This window comes from Miniopterus natalensis, chromosome 9, assembly GCF_054644295.1.
Source record: "Miniopterus natalensis isolate mMinNat1 chromosome 9, mMinNat1.hap1, whole genome shotgun sequence".
Lineage (NCBI taxonomy): Eukaryota > Metazoa > Chordata > Mammalia > Chiroptera > Miniopteridae > Miniopterus > Miniopterus natalensis.
Window position 1 is genome coordinate 7185124 of NC_142089.1, and position 24711 is coordinate 7209834.

The 24711-nt window shown below is 42.8% G+C and overlaps 1 protein-coding gene across 6 annotated transcripts in view; it reads right to left on the bottom strand.

Annotated features, from left to right (window-relative positions):
- PER3 (period circadian regulator 3) overlaps window positions 1–24074 on the bottom strand; it is a 34050-nt gene extending 9976 nt beyond the window's left edge. Inside the window, exons 1-14 of one of the 6 annotated variants that reach the window (XM_087820141.1) lie at window positions 23907–24074; window positions 22957–23072; window positions 21556–21757; window positions 17756–17807; window positions 16960–17114; window positions 14725–14803; window positions 13047–13246; window positions 12766–12922; window positions 9102–9207; window positions 8058–8183; window positions 7534–7660; window positions 5322–5454; window positions 866–987; window positions 444–617 (exon numbers count right to left, since the gene is read on the bottom strand). In XM_087820141.1, coding sequence (XP_087676267.1) covers window positions 444–617; window positions 866–987; window positions 5322–5454; window positions 7534–7660; window positions 8058–8183; window positions 9102–9207; window positions 12766–12922; window positions 13047–13246; window positions 14725–14803; window positions 16960–17114; window positions 17756–17807; window positions 21556–21757; window positions 22957–23072; window positions 23907–24012 — 1855 coding nt within the window. In that variant the 5' untranslated portion in view covers window positions 24013–24074. The other 5 variants (XM_087820136.1, XM_087820137.1, XM_087820139.1 and 2 more) reach the window with 5 other exon arrangements.
- Window positions 24075–24711: the final 637 nt, after the last annotated feature.

Here is a 24711-nt window from a genome sequence, read left to right on the forward strand (position 1 = left end):
TGCTACTTCTCCATCCGCCAAACTGCTATGAGCAATGAAACAGTCAAAGGAGGGGGTGGCAGTGAGAAGGAAGAAGACATCGGAGTAATCTACCAAGTCACCACACCGATAAACAAGGGGGGTGATCAGACCACAGAAATTTCTATCCATACCCGTGACCTCTCCAGGCACAACTACAGTCTGAGACCTTTCGAGGTCAGCAACCAGGTGGCCCTGCTGCATGAACGGCTAACTCTGGTTGAGGGCTCACTGCTACGACCAGTGTTCCGAGCACTTCACACAAACGACATAACTAAGAAACACAGTCCAAAATATATATACATATGTAACCAACATAAACATGACGCTTCCAAAGATTTAGAAGTTATTACTAAGTACACGGCATCACTGACTGTTTTCTCATAGCAGCATATGTAGTGTGGAGTCGGGGGTGAGTGTGGTACCTGGCTCTGGTGGCGGGACGTGAACCATGGTGCTGCTGTAACTGCACTGGCTTATGTCAGAGCCCGGGCTCAGTGCCGCCGTGGGCAGGGTCCGTGGAGCTCCTCCTTCGTTGTCCGTGGACCGTCCGTTAGCTGGCACTTCCGATGTAGGCATGGCTGGGATCTGAGAAACAGCTGGGGACATAAGAGAGACTAATAGTGAAAAGAAAAATTCCCAACAGGAAATTTATGTCAAAGACCAAACAGTTTTCAGACATTTATAACTGACAGATAACAACCTATGGGCCATAAAGAGGACTGTGAAACTAGGACCATTCATGATTACAATGAAATAACTAAAGCTACAAAACTAAAGAGAAATGGAGAGTAAGGGGTGGCTTTGTAGTAACTCTTTTTATCTAACTATGAAGAGCTCCTGTTACCTTGCAAGGCTTGGGCACCATCTGCCCTGGGGTTCTGTCGGTCTTCTTCTGAGGATGAGGTCGTGTTCGTACAGGAGATACACTTTCTTTTCAAAGCTGGAAGGTTGCAGCTCTTCAGGTATCTGCAGAACACAATGAGGTCACCGTTCTTACCTGACCCCTAACTTTGCCATCTCCCTCTTTGCTTTTCTCACACCACTTCTGAGATACACTGTACTTTCTTTTACTTACTGAGTACATCTGACATGTAACATTGTATAAGTTTAAGATGATGTACTTACACAATGTCATGTGACTGCAGATGTAGAGCTATTAATCACCTGACATAACTCAGTGTGATGTTACTGAGTATGCTCACTATACTGTGCACTGCATCTCTATGGCTCATTTACCACTCGTCATGAGTCTGAACCCTTACACACCATCACACTACCCCCCACCCCATCCCCTGGTAACCCTCATTTTACTCTTCTTTATAGGGTTAATGTTTTTAGGTCCCACATATAAGTGCTATCCTACAGCACTAGACTTTGTTTGACTTATCCCATTTAGCATACTGTGCTGAAGGTCCAGCCATGTTGTTGCAGGTGGGAGGATATCTTCCTTCCTTATGGCTGAATAATATTCCATTGTGCACATACCACCTTTTGAAAATCCATCTGTTGGTGGGCATTTGGGTTGTTCCCATATCTTGGCTATCATGAATAATGCTGTGGTAAACATGCGAGTGCATATATCTGGTCAAAAATCCTGTTTTTGCTTTTTTTGGGTATATACTCAGAAGTTAAACTGTATGGTAGTTTTATTTCTAATTTTTGATGAGCTTCCATATTGTTTTCCATAGCGGTTGGACCAATTTACATTTCTACCTACAATGTATAAGGGTTTCCTTTTCACATCCTCACCATCACCTGTCTCATCTTCTTGATGATATCCATTCTGACAGGTGTGTGATAATCTCTCATTATTGTGGTTTCGATTTGCATTCCCATTAGTGGTGCTGAGCATGATTTCATGTGTTTGTTGGCCACTTTGATGTCCTTTTTGGAAATATGTCTATTTAGTTTTGCCTATTTTTAAATCAGATTGCTTTTTGTTGTTGTTGACTCACTTCCTTGTATTTTTTGGATGTTAACTCCCTTATCTGATAGAGGGTTTACAAAATTTTCTCCCATTCTGAAGGCTGTCTTTTAATTTTGTTGTTTCTTTTGCTGTGCATGTGCAGAAGCTTTGGAGGTAGAGGTAGTTCCCCTTGTTAACATCTGATGATGCTGTTTTTGGTGTCATATTAAAAAAAAAAAATTACTGCCAAGAACAGTATCAGTGAGCTTCTTCCCAATGTTTTCTTCCAGTTTTATGGTATCAGGTCTTATGTTTAAGTTTTTGATCCACTTTGAGCAAATGTTTCTGAGTGCTGTTGGACAGGGGCCCAATTTCACTGTGCTACATGTTTCCCCAGTTTCCCAGCACCACTTGTAAAGAACAGTCCTTTTCCTCCTCGGTATCTTGGCTCCCTTGCCAAGTATTAGTTGAATATGTGCTAGGTTAAATTCTAGGTGCTCTACTCTGGTCCACTGGCCGATGTGTCCACTTGTGTGCCTGTGTCATATCCATGCCCTATTTTTACTACCGTAATTCTGTGTAGCTTCAGAGTTGGAAGTGTGATGCCTCTGCACTTGTCCCTTTCCCTCAAAACTGCTTTGGCTGCTTGGGGTCTTTTGTGAGTCCACACAAACTTTAGGGCTGTTTCTTCTATTTCTGCAAAGAATGCCTTTGGCGCTTTGACGGGGATTGCACGGACTCTGCAGATGGCTTTGGAGAGCATGGGCGTTTTGACAGTATCAATGCTCCCCGTCCATGAACATGGGATGTCCTTCTATTTGCTGACTCCTTCGCTTTCTTTCAGCAAATTCCTGTAGTTCTCATTGTACAGACTATTCACTTCCTTGGCTAAATTTATTCCTATCTTACTGTTTCAATGGTACTGTGAATGGGATGCTTTTATTTCTTTTTCAGATACTTCCTCATTGTAAAGGAATGCAATTGACTTCTGTATGTTGATTTTGTATCCTGCCACTTTATTGACACCGATAGTTTCAATGATTTTTTTACTAACTCTTTTGGATTTCCTATATGTAACATCATATCATAGCAAATAGCAACACTTTTGCTTCCTCTTTTCCACTTTGGACGCTTTTATTTCTCTGTCTTGCATAATTATTCTAGCTAGGACTTCCAGCATTATATTGAATTCGAGTGATGAGAGTGGGCATCTTTGTTACTGAGCTTAGAGAAAACACTTCCAGTTTTTCTCCACTGACTAACGTTAACTGTGGGTTTGTTGTATACGGTCTTTACTATGTTGGGGTGTGTTCCTTCTATACCCAATCTGTTAAAGGTTTTTTTTAAATCATAAAAGGATGTTGCATTTTCTCAAATGCTCTTTCTGCATTCCAGGGGTAAATGCCACTTGTTCACGGGGTATAACCCTTTTACTGTATTGTTTAATTGGTTACTACTTTGTTGAGAATGTTTGCATCTATATTCATCAGGGATTTTGGTCTATAGTGCTCTCCTGCGGTACCCTTATCTGGTTTTGGTATCAAATAATGCTGAATGCCACTCCTTTTGCAGTACCTCTTAATTCTTCTGTTGGCTTCCCAATGGTGCCCAATAGTTCAGAGGGTTTATGCACTTTTTAAAAAGCTTAGTTCTCTCTCTCTTCAACCTTAATCACTTCTACAGTCCTATCTTCCATCCCACTAATTCTCGTCCACCCGACCTGTTGTATTCTCCAGTGGTGCTTTCTCTCATTTACAGAGTCCTTCGGTTCCAGAACCTGTCTGGTTCTTTTTGGGAATTTCAGTCTCTTTGGTAAAGTGCTCTTTCTATGCACCAGTTTCGCTCTTGAGATCATTGCATCGCCTGAGTGTTCTTGTAGCTTGTTGAGTTTCTTCATAGTAGTTATTGTGAATTTTTCAGCAGTTAGATGCCTTTCAATTTGTCGGGAAATTGCTATTTTCTTTGTGATATTTTATTTCCATGCCTTTCCTGGTGTTTGGTGAAAAGTGCCTCCGCCACTGCATCTGAAGGAGCAAACACCTTTCTTATTCAGACAAGGACTTGTTTGATTCTAACAGTTCAACAGGTTGGCAATTAGGAGCTTTCCTTTTGTTTTCCAGGAGGAGGAGCTATGGTAACAAGGTTTTGCTTTGTCTTACCAGAGCTCAGGTTGGGAGTACATACACTGTTAAAAAGCTGCCAAAAGGAAAACATAAGGGTGGTGGTACAGCGGGGAAAATTGTGTACTTAGCACTTGGGGCTTTAGGTGTGCCCATGACCTGATAGAGGAATCCTCATGTTGGGTTGGAGGTCCCCAGAGGTTTGTGGGCTGTCCTCTTGCCAGAATCCCAGGCAGACACTTCCCTTCAGTTATCTCTGCCTACTTCCCTTTCCTTCCCCTGCCCCATCACTGTGGTGTCTCCTCAGAGAGAGCAACGAATTCCTTCAACTGCAGAACCCATGGCTGGGCTGAACCTCCCCTCTCCACCATAACCCTCCATCTCCTCAGTCAAAAAGGTCATGCTGGCCCATGTTGGACCTACTGCTGCCCTCTCCACTGCCACTCCTTCGGTCCACTCCAACCACTCTCAGGTGCACAGGCGGATGTCTCTCTCCGTGTCCCGTCATGCTGTGCAGAGGCACTTTTTATGATTATGGATGTCCAATTAGTTGGAAATTGAAGGAGAGAGAAAAAAACAACTCATGCTGCCATGATGCTGACCTTGTACTTTCTTCTTTGATGGAGTCCTCCCTGGCCATCCCAGCCTGAATCACTGGGTGGTTATCTCTCTTTCACCACGGTCTTGAATTGATCTTCAAATCTTGCACCATTTAAATTCGACAAGCACAGGTCTTGTCTTCCCAACTACTCCTTCAAAGAAAGGAATGCATTTTCTAATGGCTTGCACCCTCCGAAACGTTGGGTATGTTATGAACTGTATGTAGCAGGCTCTGTGTACAGGGTACTAGAGCCAACAAGAATACCAGGTTTTACGTTTTTATGTTTACCTTTCTTACAAGGGCAGGTTATACTTGAAGGTAGAATGAGAAGAGCAATTTTAGAACTTAATAGGAAAGAGCAAGGAGCAACAAAGAGAGAGAGCGCCTTCAATAGCTAGACTGAAGCCAGCTGCAAGAAAAATTAGGGGAAATTGGATGGTCCTCTTCTGGGAGGATGCATTGCCTGCATGAAAACAGATATCCATAAACGGAAGTAATTCAGAGTGAATTACCCAGTAGTTTGACCCACTAGTTTTATTTCTTGATTTATTCCATAAATATCTGTCAATTTATTGTGAAAAATAGAGACAACAGCTATTAAAATTATGGAAGGGCTCCACGGGGACAATGTATGCTTTTGGAAAAACATGTTATCAAAATGCGTGCTTCATACCTGATAACACTATCAATGCAGTTTATTTGCTGATACGATGGGCTATGCTGATCTTTTCTCAGATCCTCACAAGACTCAGTGTACATGCTGTTATTTTTCAAGGTCTTTAAAGAAGAAACGGCCTTCTGCTCACCTAAAACAGAATAAAAGTATGTAGAATTAAAAATGCATTATTCTTAAGAACATGTAATTATTTAGCAAAATTAAATCATGGTCTTTTAGAATAAACATTTAACAGAACTTTACGCAGCTATTAAAAATGAGCTCAGATCTAAATGCACTGATACAGAAAGAGATCCACATAGAATGGTTACATGAATGACTACATTTGTTTTGTTTTTTTAAAGGAGACAAATAATTGAGGCAAAGATTATCAAGGAATAAAACTGGTGGGTCAAACTACTGGGTAATTCACTCTGAATTACTTCCGTTTATGGATATCTGTTTTCATGCAGGCAATGCATCCTCCCAGAAGAGGACCATCCAATTTCCCCTAATTTTTCTTGCAGCTGGCTTCAGTCTAGCTATTGAAGGCGCTCTCTCTCTTTGTTGCTCCTTGCTCTTTCCTATTAAGTTCTAAAATTTCTCTTCTCATTCTACCGTCAAGTATAATCTGCCCTTGTAAGAAAGGTAAACATAAAAACGTAAAACCTGGTGTTCTTGTTGGCTCTAGTACCCTGTACACAGAGCACGCATAATAATCACTTAGTATTTTCATTTTCATTGGTGTGTATTCTCCACTCAATTTCTAATATTTAAATTATAACATTTTTATTCTTAAGTTGCATACTTATTTCTCTTGAGTAAGGAGTACTAGATTTTTTTCACTAGTTCTTTAAACTTGGTCTTAAAATGTTAATAAAATCAAGATGCCCAAGTAACATTAGTTCTCTGAAGTCATACCAAATGGCAACAGATTTTTCTTTTCCCCAAAATCACATCCTATGTGTGTCAAATATAAGGAGTAGGAAAATTTCAGTTTCTAAAACAGCAGCCTAAGTACACACAGCTATAGCTTAAGTTTTATAAAATGGTAAATGATGGAATACTGATATCTGCTTGAATATATAGCCTCGTAAACACCACAGTATTGATGGTACTACCAGACCAATGGTAGATGACAAGAAAAGGAATAAAGCAGGAGGGAGAAAGGATTTCTACTCTGAGAAAAACTGGCACTAACATGAGGACAACAAAGAAAACATTTAGGAAATTTAGATTTAAAATCTACCCAAAGAATTTTCTCTGCCAAGACATGGGATAATGATACACAGCACCAAAGATATTTAAGATGAACTTTTTTGTAGAGAGGGAATCTGATAGTTTGAAGGGACAGAAGTAGTTATTTCTATCTTGTGCCTTTAAATCTATGGAAGAAACAGAATGCTAAGCCTCCTTCCAAGGTGAAAAGAAAACACTGAAGTACGGGACCTGCTAAACCCAGAGGGCATCCTATGGGCTCCCAGTGATACCACCTATAGGAGCGGGAGTTTGAGGTTTTGTTGTGTAAATCAGGTCAAGTCCTGAAAAATAGCACCTATTATTATCATTGACCTTAGAGAAAAATTTCACCTATACTGTGTAAAATATCCACATCTGCCAATGATAATCACATTTAGGTGCCCCAAATCTGTAATGACTCTCAAAATTATATTAATATTCAGAGAGAACAACGAAGGGAAAGTTAGCTAAACTCAAAGTTAATAAAATTTGATGTCTATCAAACTTTCCTCTGCCATATAATGCAAGTAGGTTAAAATTTCAAATTAATGCAATTATCACAACTGACATGATTCCTATGGAGCACTGCTTACCTCGCATTTGAGAAAAGCACACACATGTATCAAGAAAAATGCCAAGTTTTTCATTCAACTTAGGTCATAAGTATTCTCCATTTGTTTGAAAGGAAAAAAAGGGATTAGTATTTTAATATAGTTTATTATCTGAAATGTTTTCTAGAATTGACTGCTGGTTTCTAGAGAGCTCACATGGGGGAAATCTACGCATGTGCTGGTATTACCAGAAACGTCGATTCTTTAGGACAAGTACACTGTAGCTACATTCTGATACCATTCAGCTTTCAGAGTAGTATTTGCTGCCGCCGTTACCACCGCTACTCTTATGACTGCACAAGTAACCATCAGGGCTTTGCGCTCACACGCTCGGCATCTGCCAGAGGACAGACGCAGGAGGAGGGGCCCTGCCGGCTCACCCTCGGGCTGTCCAGTGTGCGTCCCCACCACCGGCTTCTTGGGGCATTTGGCCATTGTCTCAACGTACAGCTGCTGACCCAGAGCTTTAATCTTGTTCACACTGGCATAGACCTGCTGCAAAGTCAACTGGGAAAAGAAGAAAATACGCTTCAGATGTTACAGAATGAACATCAGGGCACATGACAAAATCCATTAAGGTCTGGTTCTCTGAACACATGACGCAAAGTCAGTAATAACCTGAATACAGTTTCCCACCCAGGTCACCAGTACAAACGAAACTTTAAATATACTGATTCACAATATGCTAATTTTTAGAAAGGACACTATTAACCCAAATATCACTTTTCAAAGGCAATGCTCTCTTTCTACAGCCAGTTTCCCAACTCAAATGGAGAATGTCCATTTCCCTCTCAGGGAGGGTCTCCAGGGCAAGAGCCTGCACTGAGAAGTGCGTGTGGAGCTGCGGACCTGTGCAGGGCCACATCACGGGGGACCGGCCAGATGGTGCACGTGTGCCACTCACCGGTTCCTTTGGTGTGTCCTCCATGCAGGGCCCGCTGGACTCGCTGGAGGCCAGGCTGACGTGCTGCTCCTGTGACCCACTGCTGCCCAGGCTGCCGTAGCCACTGGAGGCGCTCACGTGGACCGGCTGCAAGGACAAAAGCCCATTTGGGGGTTACTGGCCATCTGGCGGTGAGAGGAGAGATACAGCATGATCGACTCAGAGCTTATCTAAATCACCAGAAAATTAAGACTAAAATTTCTGAAACCCTACATTAGGCGTGTGAAGGTGATTTAACCCTAATGCTGACATGAAAGACATTCCCCTCATCTTAGTAATTTTCAAGGGCAAAATCTAGTTTTCTAGTCAATGTGTGTATTTCTGGAACAAAAAAAAACTTAAGGCCGTAGTATACTTTACCAAAATATGAAAATAACTTGTTGTTTATGCTGAGTTCAGACAAAACAAATGAAATATGCACCATAGTTTCCCCACGAACTCCCAGGACTTTATGAGCCCCAGAGACTTTATGGAAGATCCTGTTGCACCATCAGTACATACTTTACAAGCTTACTGACTGAATCTCTAATAGAAACCATTTTGGGTACTTGTTTTCAACAAGCAGCTTTCCCTACTTTTGCCTTTTAATAACCAGATACTGAGACTGGCCAGCACTCTCCCCCACCTTTAAAATTGGAATTATTCTAAAAAATTCCTAATCCCAGAGACTGGGCACACTTGCTGAGCTATAAACACAAGAATAATTCTCTTGTTCAGAAATAACTTCTCTGTCTTACCGCTCACTGTGACTCAGTTTTGTTGTTTTAAGATGAGTTCTTACAAAATGTTCTGTGTAATTAACACAAAAAAACGAAAAAAAGATTAATAAAATTTAATTTAAAAACAAAAAAGAACCTTCTGGAATGCAGAGGGTAAAGGTCTCTCTGCAGTTAACTTTTGTGAGGTGCCTTTACTAAGACAGAATATTAAAATAAAACACAATGATGGGAATTTTGTGTATTTCTAAAAACAAAAACAAAAACAAAAAAAGCCCTCTCATTTTACCTGTAACAGAAGCTTGTGAATTTGTTCTTGTAATTCAGCTATGTCTTTGTCATCTCTGTTCATCTTCTTTATTTTGGTAGCAAAGACGTCTTCATTCAGTGGGCCCCTACCAAGTACCACATGAAAGACTGAGTCAAGTGATTTAAAATCCATTCACAATGAAGTCTAAAGTGATTTTTAATATTCAAATAATAAACCTATGTTATTACAAAGCAACTCTTGACTCCAAATATAGCAAACGCAAAGCTAAAATTCTATTCACGGAGGCAGAGAAAACACTGACAAGCAAATGTGACAGTAACAGTCTTCTTTAGTCTCTTGTAGTCTTTCTACAGCGGTGTCAGCAGTGCTTGTACAAATCTAAAATCGGTGCCATGATACCTCCTTAGCTCCTGAAATGTCTCCAACAACTACCGGTCTCAAAATTTAACATTCGTTCAGTAACTGACTGTAGAAATGTTAAGATCCTAAGTTTGCCAAACATTCAATGCTTAAAGTACCTAATAAGCTCTGCAATAAAGATGACTCTGCGGCACACCCTACTGGTGAAAATGTGGCATCACGTTCCCTTCAAGTCTTACTTACACTCAAATTCTAGAGCATTGTAAACCCACTACCTGAACACAGTGAGGGCAGACAAGCCCACAGAGGGACAGGAAGAGAAGGGCTGATGGACTCGTCTTTAGGACCTTCTGAGTGACAGGAACTGTCCTAGCTTTACAACAAAGAGCGACAACTAGCCTTTTCCAAACCTCGTGATGTGCCAGGCACTGTTCCAAGAGCTCTACCAAGTATTATCTCCTTTACCGAGGGGAACACTTTCTCCAGGTCACCAGCTGGTGAGGGCTAAGCAGGCGGTCAGGAAGGGACCAGGGCTTGTCCCCTACTGGGCTGCCCCTCAGTACAGCAAGCATACAAATGTACACTGAGTCACATCTGTTCTCTCTGGAGTCCTCAAAGCCTATGAAGCAGGATATCCTGACATCAGAGTTCACAGAGCCACACGTCTGAATCCACACGTCTGACCCCAAAGCCAGTGCTGTGCTTGCCCATCGTGCGGCCCTGCCGATTCTGAAACTGCAACACGTTCCGAGAGGGAGAAAGCATCACCACACCGCAGGATGTAGGCTGTGTCACAGAAGTGATTAGGGAGAGCTCCGCCTTGGCAGCATGTCCCTCACCATTTGGATCCCTCAGCTCCCAGCCCGTGGAAGGTGACAGGCTCACCAGCACAGCATGGTGCACATTGTACACAGTGACAGACTGCACTTGAATGCATAGCCTGGCCCACTACACCTTCTGCTATCGTTTGGTCTACCGCCTGCTCCCTGTGGGGTCAGGCTGTCTGGTCTATTGCATTCGCCCCTCCAGCACCTACGACAGTGCCTGGCACAGAACAGAATGACCATCAGTGGAGGAGTCTGGGAACCAAGCACATGCAATTTGTGACCTATACACATTGGCACTGGAGCCTGAATGTCTTCCCAAGGCGCCTGGGTTTTATTATTTTTCAAGTGAAATTCTGAAATGGAAATAGAACAGACTCGTTTGTGGTATGAGATCTAGATATTCCTATTTGTGAAACTTTCTACAAAACTAAGTTGTCTCTTTCATCAGTGATTATGTGACTCATAATGATTACCGTGTAGGTGACAGAGACAGAGCCTTCACTGGCAAGTGGCCAAGCAGCTGCTGTGCAGGACAGGAAACTGGACTAGGAGTGAGGACCTGTATCCAGTTTCCCTCTGCAGCCTCCCTGCCCCCACGTAATCCCGGGAAAGTTACTCTATTTCACCAACTATGGATTTTTCTGTAGAATGAGCACTAGCAGCACCTAACCTGTCTGCCCAGAGCTGCTGGGAGGGACCCAAAGAGAGATGGTGAGGGTCCCTGCTAAACACTCTCAGCCCCCTTCCCATTCCAACTGTCACACTTTCCTAAACCCAGCCACGGCCCTCCACTGTCTGCTCTCCACTGCACTGTGGGCTTCAGGATGGAAACGAGTACGTGTTTCTCTGTCATTCCCAGGGCCAAGCACAATGCCTGACACAGTAGGTGATCCAAAAATAATTAAAGAAATACATTAACATAATTTTATAAATACAATGGATAATTATTTTACGAGAGAGAATAATACTGGCTACTCTGAGTTCTCTCCCTCACATAACCCTGGGCCTTGAGATGTACATATTGTTGTAATTTTTTAAAATAGTGAAAGCATTGTGAGTCCTCATATGTCAGTTAATTTCATATATATCCAAAGGACTGACGGACAACTTGGGAGTCCAGGACATGTCTCCAGCACTGACTGGGGAGGGTACGTAGACCAACTGACAGACACCCAGATGGATGTCTGATATTCATTAGTCGAAATTCTTACTAAGCAAACATCTCAGAGTATTTTCATTCCCAACAGGTTTCCCTACCAAGAAAAAAGTCCTTTCTGACCAAGAGAAATGGCACCTGCTTGGAAGTCTTATTTCTTACCTTAGTTATTAAATTATTTCCTAGCCACATCAGTCTTCTGAGTTAGGGCGGCAAGGAGCCCACTTCTTCCATTAAAGGTTCCAGACCTGCTCTGCTGAGGCCGAACCCCAGAGCACAAAGAGGCGAGAGCAACCTGGAGCCCTTCCCTGGCCACAGCTGTGCCCTATGTTACAGTCTGAGACGCGATCAAATGAGTCTCACTGGTAGATGACTGTTCTCAGTTTTACGTGCACACAGCTGTGTAACAAAATGAGAAAGACATCTTAATCTCAGCATGATAATGAAGAGTTAATTTCCATGCTTAAAAAAATAAAAGACATCAAAGGGAAACCTATGGCCCTTTGAGGAACCTACAGGTCAATTTTAAATGGACCAAAAAGCCCAGGGCCTGGGAGCATTTTAGGCTACCGTAGTGGTGCGCCAGGTTCTCGATCTACTGCACAGATTCTGTTCTGTGAACAGGTTGCAGTGATCAAACGGGCTGGAGTCAGCCACGCAGGCAGGGAACTACATAATAAAGAATCTAATTTAAAAAATTAGATTTAATTAAATAGACACAAATAAACGGAATCTGACAGCAGAAGGCTGATAGGAAAAGTTTTACATGCTCACTAAAGAGAACTTTAAAATTCTGAGGAAATCTTATCCGCAATCTCACTCACCTCACACACAATCTATATTTTATTTCCTTCTGATCTTCTGTTGCACACTTCACAGTGTTTGTGTTTGAGACATAATCATACTCATAGGGTATAAGTAATTTCGTATGCTGCTGTTTTACATCTAATATAGCAGTTTCCCATGTTATATAATCTCTGCAAAAATCTTTATTGACCCAACATAACACCATGTCAAGCAAATAGTTCAGTTTAGTTAATGATAGACATTTAAGCTACTCTAAATTGGAGATTATGAGTTAATCCCACCGTGAAATATGTCTGTTCTTTATATAGCTTTTCCTGTGTTTGGCCACATTTTCTTAGAACACTCCCAGAAGGGAGGCATCAGGAGAAAGAGAAATATTTCAAGGCCCCTGACACACATTGTGAACTGTCTTCCAGAAGCACCTAAAGAATTTCATTCAGTTCATGTGTTAACTGACTCAAAGGGGAGCGAGCGGGCGGAACACCGCCTGGTGAAACAGGTTACTCGGAAGATGCGGAAGGGACGGCCTTACGTTCGAACTTGGTGGCGCCCCATGACGAAGGACACCTTCCGGCTCCACGGGTTCACGAAGCTGGACCAACTGGAGTCCAGGACGACGTAGTCTCCATTCTGGGCACAAAACCTGACGGGTGAGTGCTCGAAGGGAGGGCGGCCCGCGAACTTCACCACTATAGGGGGGCAGACAGACAGGGGTTCGCGCGCGTCGCCCCCGCCACCCCGCCTTACTTGGAATGTTTCAGAATGTTGAAGTTGGAGAAGAAGTGGCTTTGGTTGTTTCAGCACATCGCTTACCTGGCTGCAGGCTAAGCTGTACTGAGAAACGAAATGAAAAGCTGGATGGACCATGAAGAAAACGGCTGCGTCGCAGAAGCAGCGGGCCCTCACCTTTCTGGTGCACGGCAAGCATCAGAGGGCGGTCTTCGGGGTGCAGGTGCGCCAGGAGGGACGTCCCGATCAGGTCCTGGGGCAGGTATCCCAGCAGAGGCACGGCCCTGGGCCAGACGCGGCACAGGCCGGGGTTACACACAGGGGGCCTTCCTACACTCCACGCACTTTAAAAAGACTGCCCTCCTTCAGTTTAGACGTAAAAGAAGTACACAGATACTGTGGGGAAAGTCACATAACCTAAGAAATGTTGGCCATTTGACTTGCTGCACCAAAAACCATGTAGGGAACCTGCTAAAACACAGGCTCCCGGGCTCACCGCAGGCTAACAAGTCAGAATTCCTGCCGCAAGGCCAGGAATCTGTATTTTAACAAGTTCCTTAGAGGTCCCTGAGCCCTCCATTTGCTGCCATTTAAAAAGCATACAAAGATCGTATCATAACATAGAAAAAGGTTTATGATGTTAAATGAATAAAGCATGCTACCAATTTGCACAGTATGATGAAAATTACACAAAAACATGTCCCACAAGAGGTCACACCAAATAAATCACCAGCACACAGGACACATGCAAGCTAAAGGTTCACCAGAAACGAGGGTGACAAGATGCTCGGGATGACTTGGAAAGAACCAATGCCATAAACATTTTCTATGCGCAAAAATTCACAAATATTGTCTAATGTAATACAATTTAAGCTATTTCCAGAATATCCTTGGTTATCTTATTTTCTACACATTACAGTACACAAAGCATCTCGCCAATTACTATTTATTTCAGGGAACTATAGTGAAATAAACTCACTTTCAGATGTTAAGATTTAAAAAAAAATCAAAGTGAACATATCATAACCGGGCCAAATGCTGGGCACTTCAGCCCCACGCTTACGTGAGGAATGGTGCTTGTCACCCAGATTTTGAGATTTCACGAGCAAGAAAAATTTTTAAATAAATTGGGGAAAAACAGAAGGTACTAATCAGGGGATAACAATGTTTTACTTTTCCAAGATACAAAAAAACAATAAGCAACTACTATTCATCATCAGTATCACTATTCTTTAAATAAAAAGGACAATTTTAACACCTAAAAAAGGAGGAAGGATGTAAGTTCAGAATAAGGAACTACTAAAATTAAATTTAGTTTCATACACAGAAAAGGCCTGTCCTTTCCTCTCCCCCTTCAGACTAAAAAAAATTCACGAGCTGCTTTAGGAGCAGCTGTCCAGGGGAAGCACCCTGGAGTAGGTGCGGGGGCTGAGCCCTGGCGTCGCCCTGACTAGGATCTCACACCACATCCGTCCTGGCAAATGAGCCGCCAGGCCACTGCCCTCCAGTGAAGGAGCCACACTACCTGCCTTACCTAAGGTGATGCTGTGGGATCAACCATGACTTGTAAGTCTTAGGACTGTAATAGGCACGACATTTATATTAAAAATTTAGATAACATAATTTCAAACTAACAAAAATCAAACAGATAATGGATATACATCAGATACGTAATATAGAAGCATGAGAGCATATGTAAATGTGTTCAGACTTGTATTTATTTTCAGAAAAAAATTTCTTTTAGGCTTAAAGGAGTACTTACCGTTCATCTATTTCAAGAAAAACACACCCTGGAGTGTGTGTTGTGGTAAAAATTCTTTTATCCACAGGGATTCGAGGAGCTACGAAAAACAGAGATTCATTTAAAGGCAAATATCTAATTAGTCATCTATTTAACTAACCACATAACAAAATTTCTATATGAAATGGTGCAATCTCACTTAGGGGCCTGGCCTTTGAGCAGACAAAGCTATAGTCAGATGATAATAATTTTCATTATTACTGACATTTTAGTTAGGTCAAAATGACATGCTTACTAAGTTAATTTTAAACAGAGAAAAGCTGTGTACACTGACTAGCTTGCTCATCACAAATAATCTACTAGACAGGCCGGTGCACCTTACAGTGCAGGAGCAAACAGTTCAGTCACATTTAGTGATTGCATATAACTAAGCTCACAGGTCTTGAAGTGTCAGTATGAAATGAACATTTTAAATCTGTGTAATAAAATTGGTATGGTCAGTTCTGCCATGGCTTGCTTTGAAAAGGTAGTGATTAACACATTAGGGAACCATTTGAGCATAATGCTAATTGTGCATTTGCTTATGGACAGTTTCACTTGCAAGAAATATGAGGTGAAAGCAGAAGACATCTAACTGAATGGAGTCACTCAGGAACACACAAAACATGCACACACCTTAAACACCCGCCCTTCCTCAACCCACCAAGTGTTACGGGGCACGCCTGCCAGTCTCTCAGAAGCTCCCACCTTGTCTCAGACAACCTTCCTCCCATGCCTCACAATCCTTCCGACAGCCACACCCACAAATGGCTTTTCCACGGTGAGGAGCCTTATATGCTGTATGTATTGTTTATGCATTTTTTTTTCACATTTTAAAAAATTTTATTTTTCAATTACAGGTGACATTCAATATTATTTTATATTAGTTTCAGGTGTACAGCATAGTGATTAGACAATTATATAATTTATGAAGTGATTTCCCCAATAATTCTAGTACCCACCTGGCACCATACAGAATTACAATATTTCTTACTTTACTCCCCATGCTGCACTTTACATCCCTCATGACTATTTTGTAACTGCCAATCTGTACTTAATCCCTCCCCCTTTTCTACCCAGCTCCCTACTCTCCTTCCACCTAGTAACACTCTTTGTTCTCTATGAGTCTGTTTCTGTTTTGTTCACTCATATTGTCCTTCAGATTCCACATACAAGTAAGATCACATGGTATTTGTCTTTTTCTGTCTAGTTTATCTCACTTAGCATAACACCTTCTAGGTCCATCCATGCTGTTGCAAATGGTAAGATTTCCCTCTTTTTTAAGGCCGAGTAATATTCCATGAGATATATGTATGTACTACCTCTTCTTTATCCAATCGCCTGCTTGTGGGCGCTCAGGTTGCATTCGTATCTTGGCTATTGTAAACAGCGTTGCAATGAACACGAGGGTGTATACATCTTTTTGAATTAATGTTTTGGATTTCTTCAGGTATATACCCAGAAGTAGAGTTGCTGGGTCATATGGTAGTTCTATTTTTAATTTTTTGAGGAACTTCCATGCTGCTTTCCATAGTGGCTGCACCAATTTAATTTCTTTAATGTTTAAAACTGTTATTGTTGTTAATAGATAATTGTCCTATTTTTAATGTGTGTTAAGTTTTTGGGTATTGGGCCCCTACCTTCATTTTTCCCATAAGCCCTGTGGTTTTTATTTTGTGTGACTTTTGTGCTCAGGAAGATCATTTTTAGAAAAGCATATACCACCTTACAACAGAACTGACTATAAGTTCAAATCATAAATGGAAGCTGCTTCTGCATTAATATGTAAATTTAAAAATGTAGTTCTGCCAGCAGACATATAAACCATAATAAAAGGTTTTATTTACACACAATAAAAACCAGGGTGTTTCAAAAACAATTTAAAAACATAAATTCATTCTTGTGGCCTGGCTGTGCAACGATTCCAATGCTCCTATTTCACACAAGACAGAAGCAAAAGGCCATCGGACTGTCACCAGCAGAGAAAGGAGTATAGGACCGAGTATCTGTGGCAATCCCTGCTTAGATCCTCTGGTCATGCTGTCCATGGAGAGGACCACAGTCAAGGTCAGTACACAGAGACATCAGAAAACTGCTGCAAGTGCTCAGAGCCCAGGACCCAGCTAGAGGCCAGCGTGCTCTGTCCTGTCCCACGGCCGCAGTGGACAGGCTTCCACAGGCTCCTGCCCGATGTGCTGACGGCAGATGCTGACTTACCTTCGTAACCCGAGTGAATCTTCTCAGCCAGCGTGAGGCAGCAGGGCTCCGATTCCAGCTCCGACTCAGGCCGTGAGGAGCTCTGCACGTGAATCAAATAGGGAATCACCCGGAACGGGTAGTAATGCTTCTCTCGCTCTCCGTCTCCACCTCCACTGCAAAGGACAGAAATGGGTTGCGCCGTCCTGACACATTCAGTTAGCCCAACGTGAAACACAGCTGGGAAAATGTTTCACTGGTAGTTTCTAACAGAGACATAGCCAATCTAAAATACTTAAACATATTTATTTTAAAAAGAAGGGAAATGTTAGTTTAAATGTTCAATACCCAAGAAAAAAAAAATCACTAATAAGTCCTATGAGAAATAACTATTACAATTTGGGTTTATTTTCCTCTAGTTTTGTATCTCTGGACCTTTGAAATCCTTGTCATAAATATACCTCTCTTGCTTTCTTTCAAGTTATTCAAAATTTCAAAAATTAATTTTAAATGTGACCAAACCACCACCAAAAGCAAACAAAAACAAAAGACCCGAACAGTGGTCACTGGAAGTGTACTGAACCCTAGGGGTGCTTCTGGCCCCAGTTAAGCATCTCTCTCATCTTGCCCTACTGCATCATCTACTCTCCTCTTGAGGATGTGTTTCCTTCCCTCAATCAAAATACAAACTTCGTACGGCAAGAACCAAGTCTTATCTTTTGTATCCACAATAGACCTGGCAGACACAAAAGGATTAAAATAAGCGCCAAGTAAAATCAGAGCCCAGCCGCCATGGCCTCCACAGCCCCTAACTTACCGGATCCTGCAGAAAAAGGACTTCACTGGAGCAAATTCGTACTGCGACGCTGCTGGAGACAAGAACAGACTGTCACTCACCCCACAGAGAAACTGTGGAGCAGCTCGTCCTCACTGTCACCACACAAACGAGAAACTATTTTTAAGAGGGAGATCCTCTGATTAAAATAGGACTCTCCCCGTCACTCTGAGATCCAGTCGCATCCAGGGTTTCCCAAGGGCTTTCTTCTTGTAACAGGAACCCTCAGGTAGGCAGGAGAGTGTCCGACTTAGCCTCTACCTTACGATCTCTACAGTCCCTCTGAACTTCTACAGCTGCCCCAACTCATTCCTTCAAATGCCAACGTAGTAACACTGTTACTTTGGTGGTAACAGCCTACTCCACTGCAACAGCCTGGACGTGTCTCAAAAGTTGAGAATTAGACTACTTACTGCTTTTAGGTAGATGATATACACATCTCTTCCACTGTTTCCTTTCCTTGGATACATTCCCTAAAGCTGTGCTCCTGGGTTAAGTGACACGGTTATTCTATGACTCTCATAGTGTGTTGGCAAACTAATGTCCAGAAGATTGTACCAACTGACAGTGTCATTAGTCACATTTCTCACAATCCTCAGGTCAATGGAGTGTATCAATTGTATTGATTTTTGCATTAATTTTATTGATTTGTGATGTGGTAATTCAGAAATGTTAAATTTGCCCATCTTAGGGCAGATTAGGAGGCTGAACCTTTTCCCGAGTATTTGTTTCCTCTAGTTAGAGCTCCCTGAATATATTTTTTGGACATTTGTTCACTGGAGCAAAAGTCTTGAGTTATAGGAACCAAGGAAATATTTAAAACTAAGGAGATGTTTAAAAAATATACATTGAAGGAGCATAGACAACGGAAATTCTAAAGAACTGAAATACTGAATATGTTCAGGTCTTTGCACTTCTAAGGATCACAGAAAAATCAGAATACGAGCTTCTGAATGATCAAGAACAATGTGTGTGAGTAAAATAGACACCTCAGTTTAAAAGTCAAGGGACCAGTGATCAGACTATCAAAATGCATGAAACTAGGGAAGCTAGAGTCCCAGAATCCAGAAGGCAGAAGACAGTTCCTACCAGGTATCTGTGGGGAGCCAGTGAAAGGACCTGACCAAGGAAACTGAAGGAATTCCTCATGCAAAGATATGCTACTGTCTCAACACAGAAAATGCCAAGGCTGATAAACTCACAGAGCAATTAAGGTTGGGTAAGGATGTTCTGAAAATACCCTTAATTTTTTGAGATGATTTTTATGGACAGGAATCCATCTTGGTGCCACTTTGTTTGCTTACAGCTCTCCTGTTTGAAAGTTATAGTCAGTCACAGGCAGTCGTGGAGTCAGGGAAGCAGTGGTTAAGGGCAGCTCTGTGCCTCAGTGACCGTGTGGCCAAGAAAGGTAACAGCTCCTGGCTTTAGGGGACATAACTTCCTGCAGGCTTCTCTCAGCCACTGTCTGTGCACACAGGGAACACCGAGGCAGGCTATTCCATGGAGAAGCAGGACTCCTTCAATGCGAGGCTGCTTGGCCATGCTGTTCTGAGCTGTGCTACAGGCCAGGACTGCGCCTCCCCAGCCTCCTTCCACAGGTGTCAGCCCTGCACTGGGGGTGGGGGGTCCTCTCCTGTAAGTCTCCTGCACCGCTAATCCCATCATGACATTTGCTTCTCAGCTGACCCCAACTAATAGTTACCTTATCAGTCAAGGGGGGATGATGAGAGTATCCACACCTTACAAGGTTTTTGTGCAGATTAAATCAAACACATTAAGAAGAGTCCCTGGCAAACAGTACCCATTCAATAGAGAGCAGCGTAAGATGACCCTTTGCGCTGCAGAATTCTCCAAATCTCCAAAATGCTTTCCCAGCCATTCGCTTTCCTGACTCTTACTTACAACAGCCGTGTATTAGTAGGTTGGTCCGAACCTATCTTATACTGAGAAGCTAAGTGGCCTCCAAAGTTCAAGAAGGGTCAGAACGCAATTTAAAACTTGGATTTTCTGATTCCTAGCTTAAAATTCTTTGCACATAGGAAATACTGCACCTCTACTGTAGACAAACTTCCTTGCACTATTTATATATTACAGCAGGCACATGACTCAACTGCCTTCACTAGGAGTCTTGTAACACAGAGTGCCAACAGGTGACCTCAGACACAGATGTGGGCCCCCATCACTTCCACATGTCGGTGGTGACGTGTCACTTCTCGTTGCTGAAGTGCATTCTAAAGAAACAGTGGTCAGCTCCTCCTGAGAGGTCTGGGCACAAATGAAAAGCTGAACCATGCTCTGAAGTAGGACTAAACGCTGCAGCAGCTGAGGTTATAGCTTCCCATGTCCTTGCAATGATCTATGAGCTCAGAGAGACAGCGACGGAGAGGAACGTGGGCACAGCCCCAACAGGCTGCGGAGCTCGACAACTGTGCTCAGAGAGCCTGACTCTTGAGGTTTATGGGGCAGAAGTTCAATATGGGGAGCAAACTAGATGGACTGGGTTTAAAAGACAACAATTTCAGGCCATATTATGCTTCTACACGGAGGGGAAAGACAGCAATAAGCGACTGAGAAGATGAAAAGATTGCAAAGAGAAGAGGGACTGTCCGGGCGAAGCGGAGGGAACATACCGGGGACCATGAGCGGCCAGCAGACTTGACCAAGCCCGCGCAGCTCCCGCCTATGCCAGCACCTGGAACAGCTCCTGGCCCACAGTGAGTGATGAAGAGGTGCTTATGAAATGCTTAGTAAACGCAGAGACAAATATGGACAATTAAGGGAGAGCATGCGTGTTAGGAAGGAGGAAGAGGAACGAAATGAACGTTTCTGAGTGATGGGAGTCGGAGCGAGGGAGCCAGGTGGGAGCCAGGGTGATAGGCACGCTTTCTAAAGCTCACGTAAAATGTGCACGAAGGATGGGCCAAGGTCTATGACTGAAGAGAGAAGCAAGCAAGACGCTTCTCCGCTGGACCAAGCACTGGGCTAAAAATCAGAATGGACACAAGCTTTAGATTCACAAGGTGAGAGCGTGCCGGAGATGTTTCACAGCAGCGTGAGTGCGCTCACCACCGAGCTGCGGGCTGAAAATGGTTAATACGGTCAGTCTTGTTGATGTGTTTTTTACGACAAAAAAATTAACATTTTTTAAAAATGAGAGGAAGGAATCAAAGAGAAGAATGGTCTCTACTAAACTAAGCTCTTTAAGAGACACTTCACAAAGAGAGTGAGATAAGTAATAAAGGGAGACACAGAACAGAAATAATGAGTTACTTAAAGATCACACAGGACTGAAGGTTACAAAGAAAACTGTGAGCAGGCATCCCCACGTCAGTAAAAGCAGCATTGCAGAAGTAATGAGATTCATGAACTTTTAGGGACAACAAAACTGAAGAAGAAAGCTAACCTTCAAAAGTTTATCTCCAAAGCAAAGCTAAGACATAATGAAGTCAATATAAGACGGGAAACATTTCATTTTACTAACTTAAAGGAAACAGAGCCTTTATAGCAATTAACCTGCTATACAGTATGCTGGCAATCAAACTGTATTTATGATACATAATCTATGAAATCAACTGGACTACATGAAAGCAAATTTATTGAATCTTCATTTTAGAAGCATTTAAAATGTTACTTTTATCACATTCTGCGTTTTAAAATAAAGAAATAAGAAAAACCATATGGTCTGCCTGTTGCAAATAATGCATTAATTTCTGCTCTATTTCTGGAAGCATGAAACTGATCTTTAGGAGGCAAGGTGGACATCTGAATATCGGTCCCATTACCTCCTTGGGTCCAGTTGTTCCATAAGGGAAGCTGAGTGTGGGCAGTGTGTGTGTAGAACATCCTCACATCTTGAGGGGCAAGCAGTTCAGCAAAATGAGAGGACGCCAAGAAGTCTTTCTTACAGTTCAGGATCGAGGTAGCCTGCTCAGAAATGTGCACCAACCTTCCAGACACAAATGAAAACACTGCGACAAAGGTATCCTATGAAAAACATTTAAAATAAATGCAAATATTGAGATACTTCCTAGCAATATTTCCCCGAGAGGTAAATTTGTCCTAGATTTCTACCATGATCAGTAGCTTAGGACACACACATCCTGCAAAGGCAACAAAGCTCTCAACATACTTCTTTAACTGTCACCGTAAAACCCGCATGTAACTTCTGAAGGTTTGATTTCCAGGCCAAAAAACAGAGCAGCTCATTCTGTACTGAGCAAGCACACACAGTACATATTTACGGACTCCTCCTCCTCTGCACACTGTGCCTGACACCTGGAGGGACTGTCTTCTCTTTACAGGGGCATATTCTAGGCTTCAAGAACTACTAGCTCAAGAGTTACCTCTAAGATGTTGTCTTTAACCAACCTCGTTACAAAAGAACTGTTTCTCGAATTTGTTCCAATAGACATAAATATAACCTAGTTACAATCAACCTCTGTTTCTACTGCTAGCGCTGGTCTATGTTTTCCTCTCTAGCTTTATTTCGAACACCTGCAAGGGGAAACGTTTTCTGTTTTGGTTTTCCCTTAAATCTCAGTAGCGCCTACTACAGTACACTGAACACACGAGTTAGTGATATAAGCACTACTATAACGTTAGGCATAGCTCATGTTCCAATATTATAAAATCTTTAAGTCACAGTTATGTTGCAATCTAAAACATAAAGTAACCTCTACCATACCAACAAAATATGAGGTGAAATTATTCTTTTGACATGAAGAGATTCAAAGAGGATATACTAAATGTCTCTTCCAAAATTTTATAAAAAAACGACAGCATCTCAACTCACCTGTTCTATAAAATCCAGCTGTTACTTGAAGTATTGGAGTATTGGAACTAAGAATGATATAAATAGAAATGAACAATTCGGAGATTAGAACAAGAGGCAGGGCAGTGCAGTGCTCTGCGGGGTCAGCGTGAGAGAACTCAGGGATGCTGGGGGGACAGGCGCCTGAGGACCGAGGCAGAGCCAACCGCTCACGGGCGGCTTCCTGCTTCTAGACCTGTGCCCTGGCGAGGGCAGGAGAAACCACACAGGCCTCTTCGGTGGTTTTCTCCTATTGTTTACCTCACGCTGTGGCTACTGAAACTCTCCGTTATTATTTTTAAAAATCTGCATCTAGATAAGGTTGTTAGGACAAATCATGCAGGTTGAGATGGCAAAATTTGTGAATTCTTACTGTGTTTTTGGAAGTGTGCTCTGAAGCAATAGTGGTCAGCTCCTCAAGACTGTACAAGGTCACATCTGCTTGAGGTGCTCCATTCTGACTGAGAATCTGGAAAATCTCACTGTTTGCTAAGAAACACAGGAAAATAAATAGGTAGTCCAGTGAAAACAGTATCTCAGGAAATCATTGATTATTATGACTGCTAAAGCTGGCTTGCTTTTCAGATGAGAACACCTGTATTTTCCTCAAAACCAGATCACTTTCTTCCTTCACCTGAAATAGTGATCACTGTGCAAACTTTATGAATCCGGCATGTTCTAGATCACAAGGAACAGAACATTCAAGGTGCTACAGAGGGGGCCGAACCCAGCAGTTCCAGATGTACACACAGGGCGTTGCAAGGACAGAAACGTTACTCCAGCACTCGGGAGCCACATGTCGCATGTGAAGCACAGGGGTTTGGCTAGAGATCCTGTACTTTATGAAACCCCTTGAGAAGAAAAGTCAGAGATGAAAAAGGAAAAAGTGTTTACAGTTGCTCGCTTGCAATTTGGTAAATTCTTGATACATCACGAGTGCATTTTAAAAGTATGTGTATGGCAGGGAAAGGTCAATTGTATTTAGCCACACGTATTTTCCCCCCTAATATCCACGAAGATAATGCTCCTTTAAAAAGTGAATCTTCGAAAATGTGCTTATGCTAAACTCTACTCTCCTACAGGTCAGCAAAATACTGCATAATTACTAAACTATTACATCAGGTTCTCCTAGCGCCCCTAGTTTAAACACACACACGCCCTAATGGAATCGGTTACAGATTTGCTCACTTACATAAAACACCATAAAAATCTCAACACATTCCTGTGATGACAGCCCCACTGACAACTCGTCTGGCCTGGCTGACGTTTCTGAGCAATGGTGTGTGTCCTCGCCCGACTGTATTCTCTCTCCAGCTGGTTTACCTTGTACGCTGCGCACACAGTGAAGGGCATAGCTGAGGGCATCGAGAGTGCTTGGTTTACTGTGTCTCTCGGGTGGGAAGTATTTTTTCATTTCTTGGACAATCATTATCAGGTCTTCGGAGACTCTGTTTCTGTCCTGCTGCTCACTGCAAGACGAAAGACAATTAAGGTAACGGCCGGCTTGTCCTGAGCAAGCACACTCCGTGCCCAGCAGCTTCCCAAGCGCTTAACACGAAATCAGCTCCTTAGCGTTCGCAGGCTTCTCTTCTTTACAGGTGGGGGAATCCCAGCAGAGACGCTGGTAACCATCGAACATTTTCCACTCCCCGCCTCAACCCCGCTCCATTCCTTAACCGCCTTTTATCTACGCCTGCTACCCTTTGGTAATTTTCTTCAGTTTCCCAGAGCATTTCATTCCAAGTTCCCTGAGCCTCCCCTTAAGCTTTCTCCTAGGCTTACCCCGCAAACAAACCAGAAAGACTTAAACCCTCTTTTCCTTTTTACTCCTCAGGTAAGAAGCACCCGCTCCCAGGGTGTGAGCGTCACCTGCCGCCGCCGTCCAGGCGCCTGGGGCTGCGCGCCCCGGCGGGGCCTCTCCCCGGGGCCTCGGCGCCGCGGGCCGGGGGCGCTTCAGGTTCACGGAGCGCAATCCCCCGGGAGCCGGGAGGTTTTCCGCGGGACATTTTTAAATCTCTTCAAGGGTCCACCTTCCGGCCGGCGGGCTTAGTCTGCCGCCTGCTTCTTTCTTACTTTGCAACTCGCCACAGAAACGGACTTCTCTTTCTGGTCCATGCCACTGCTTTAG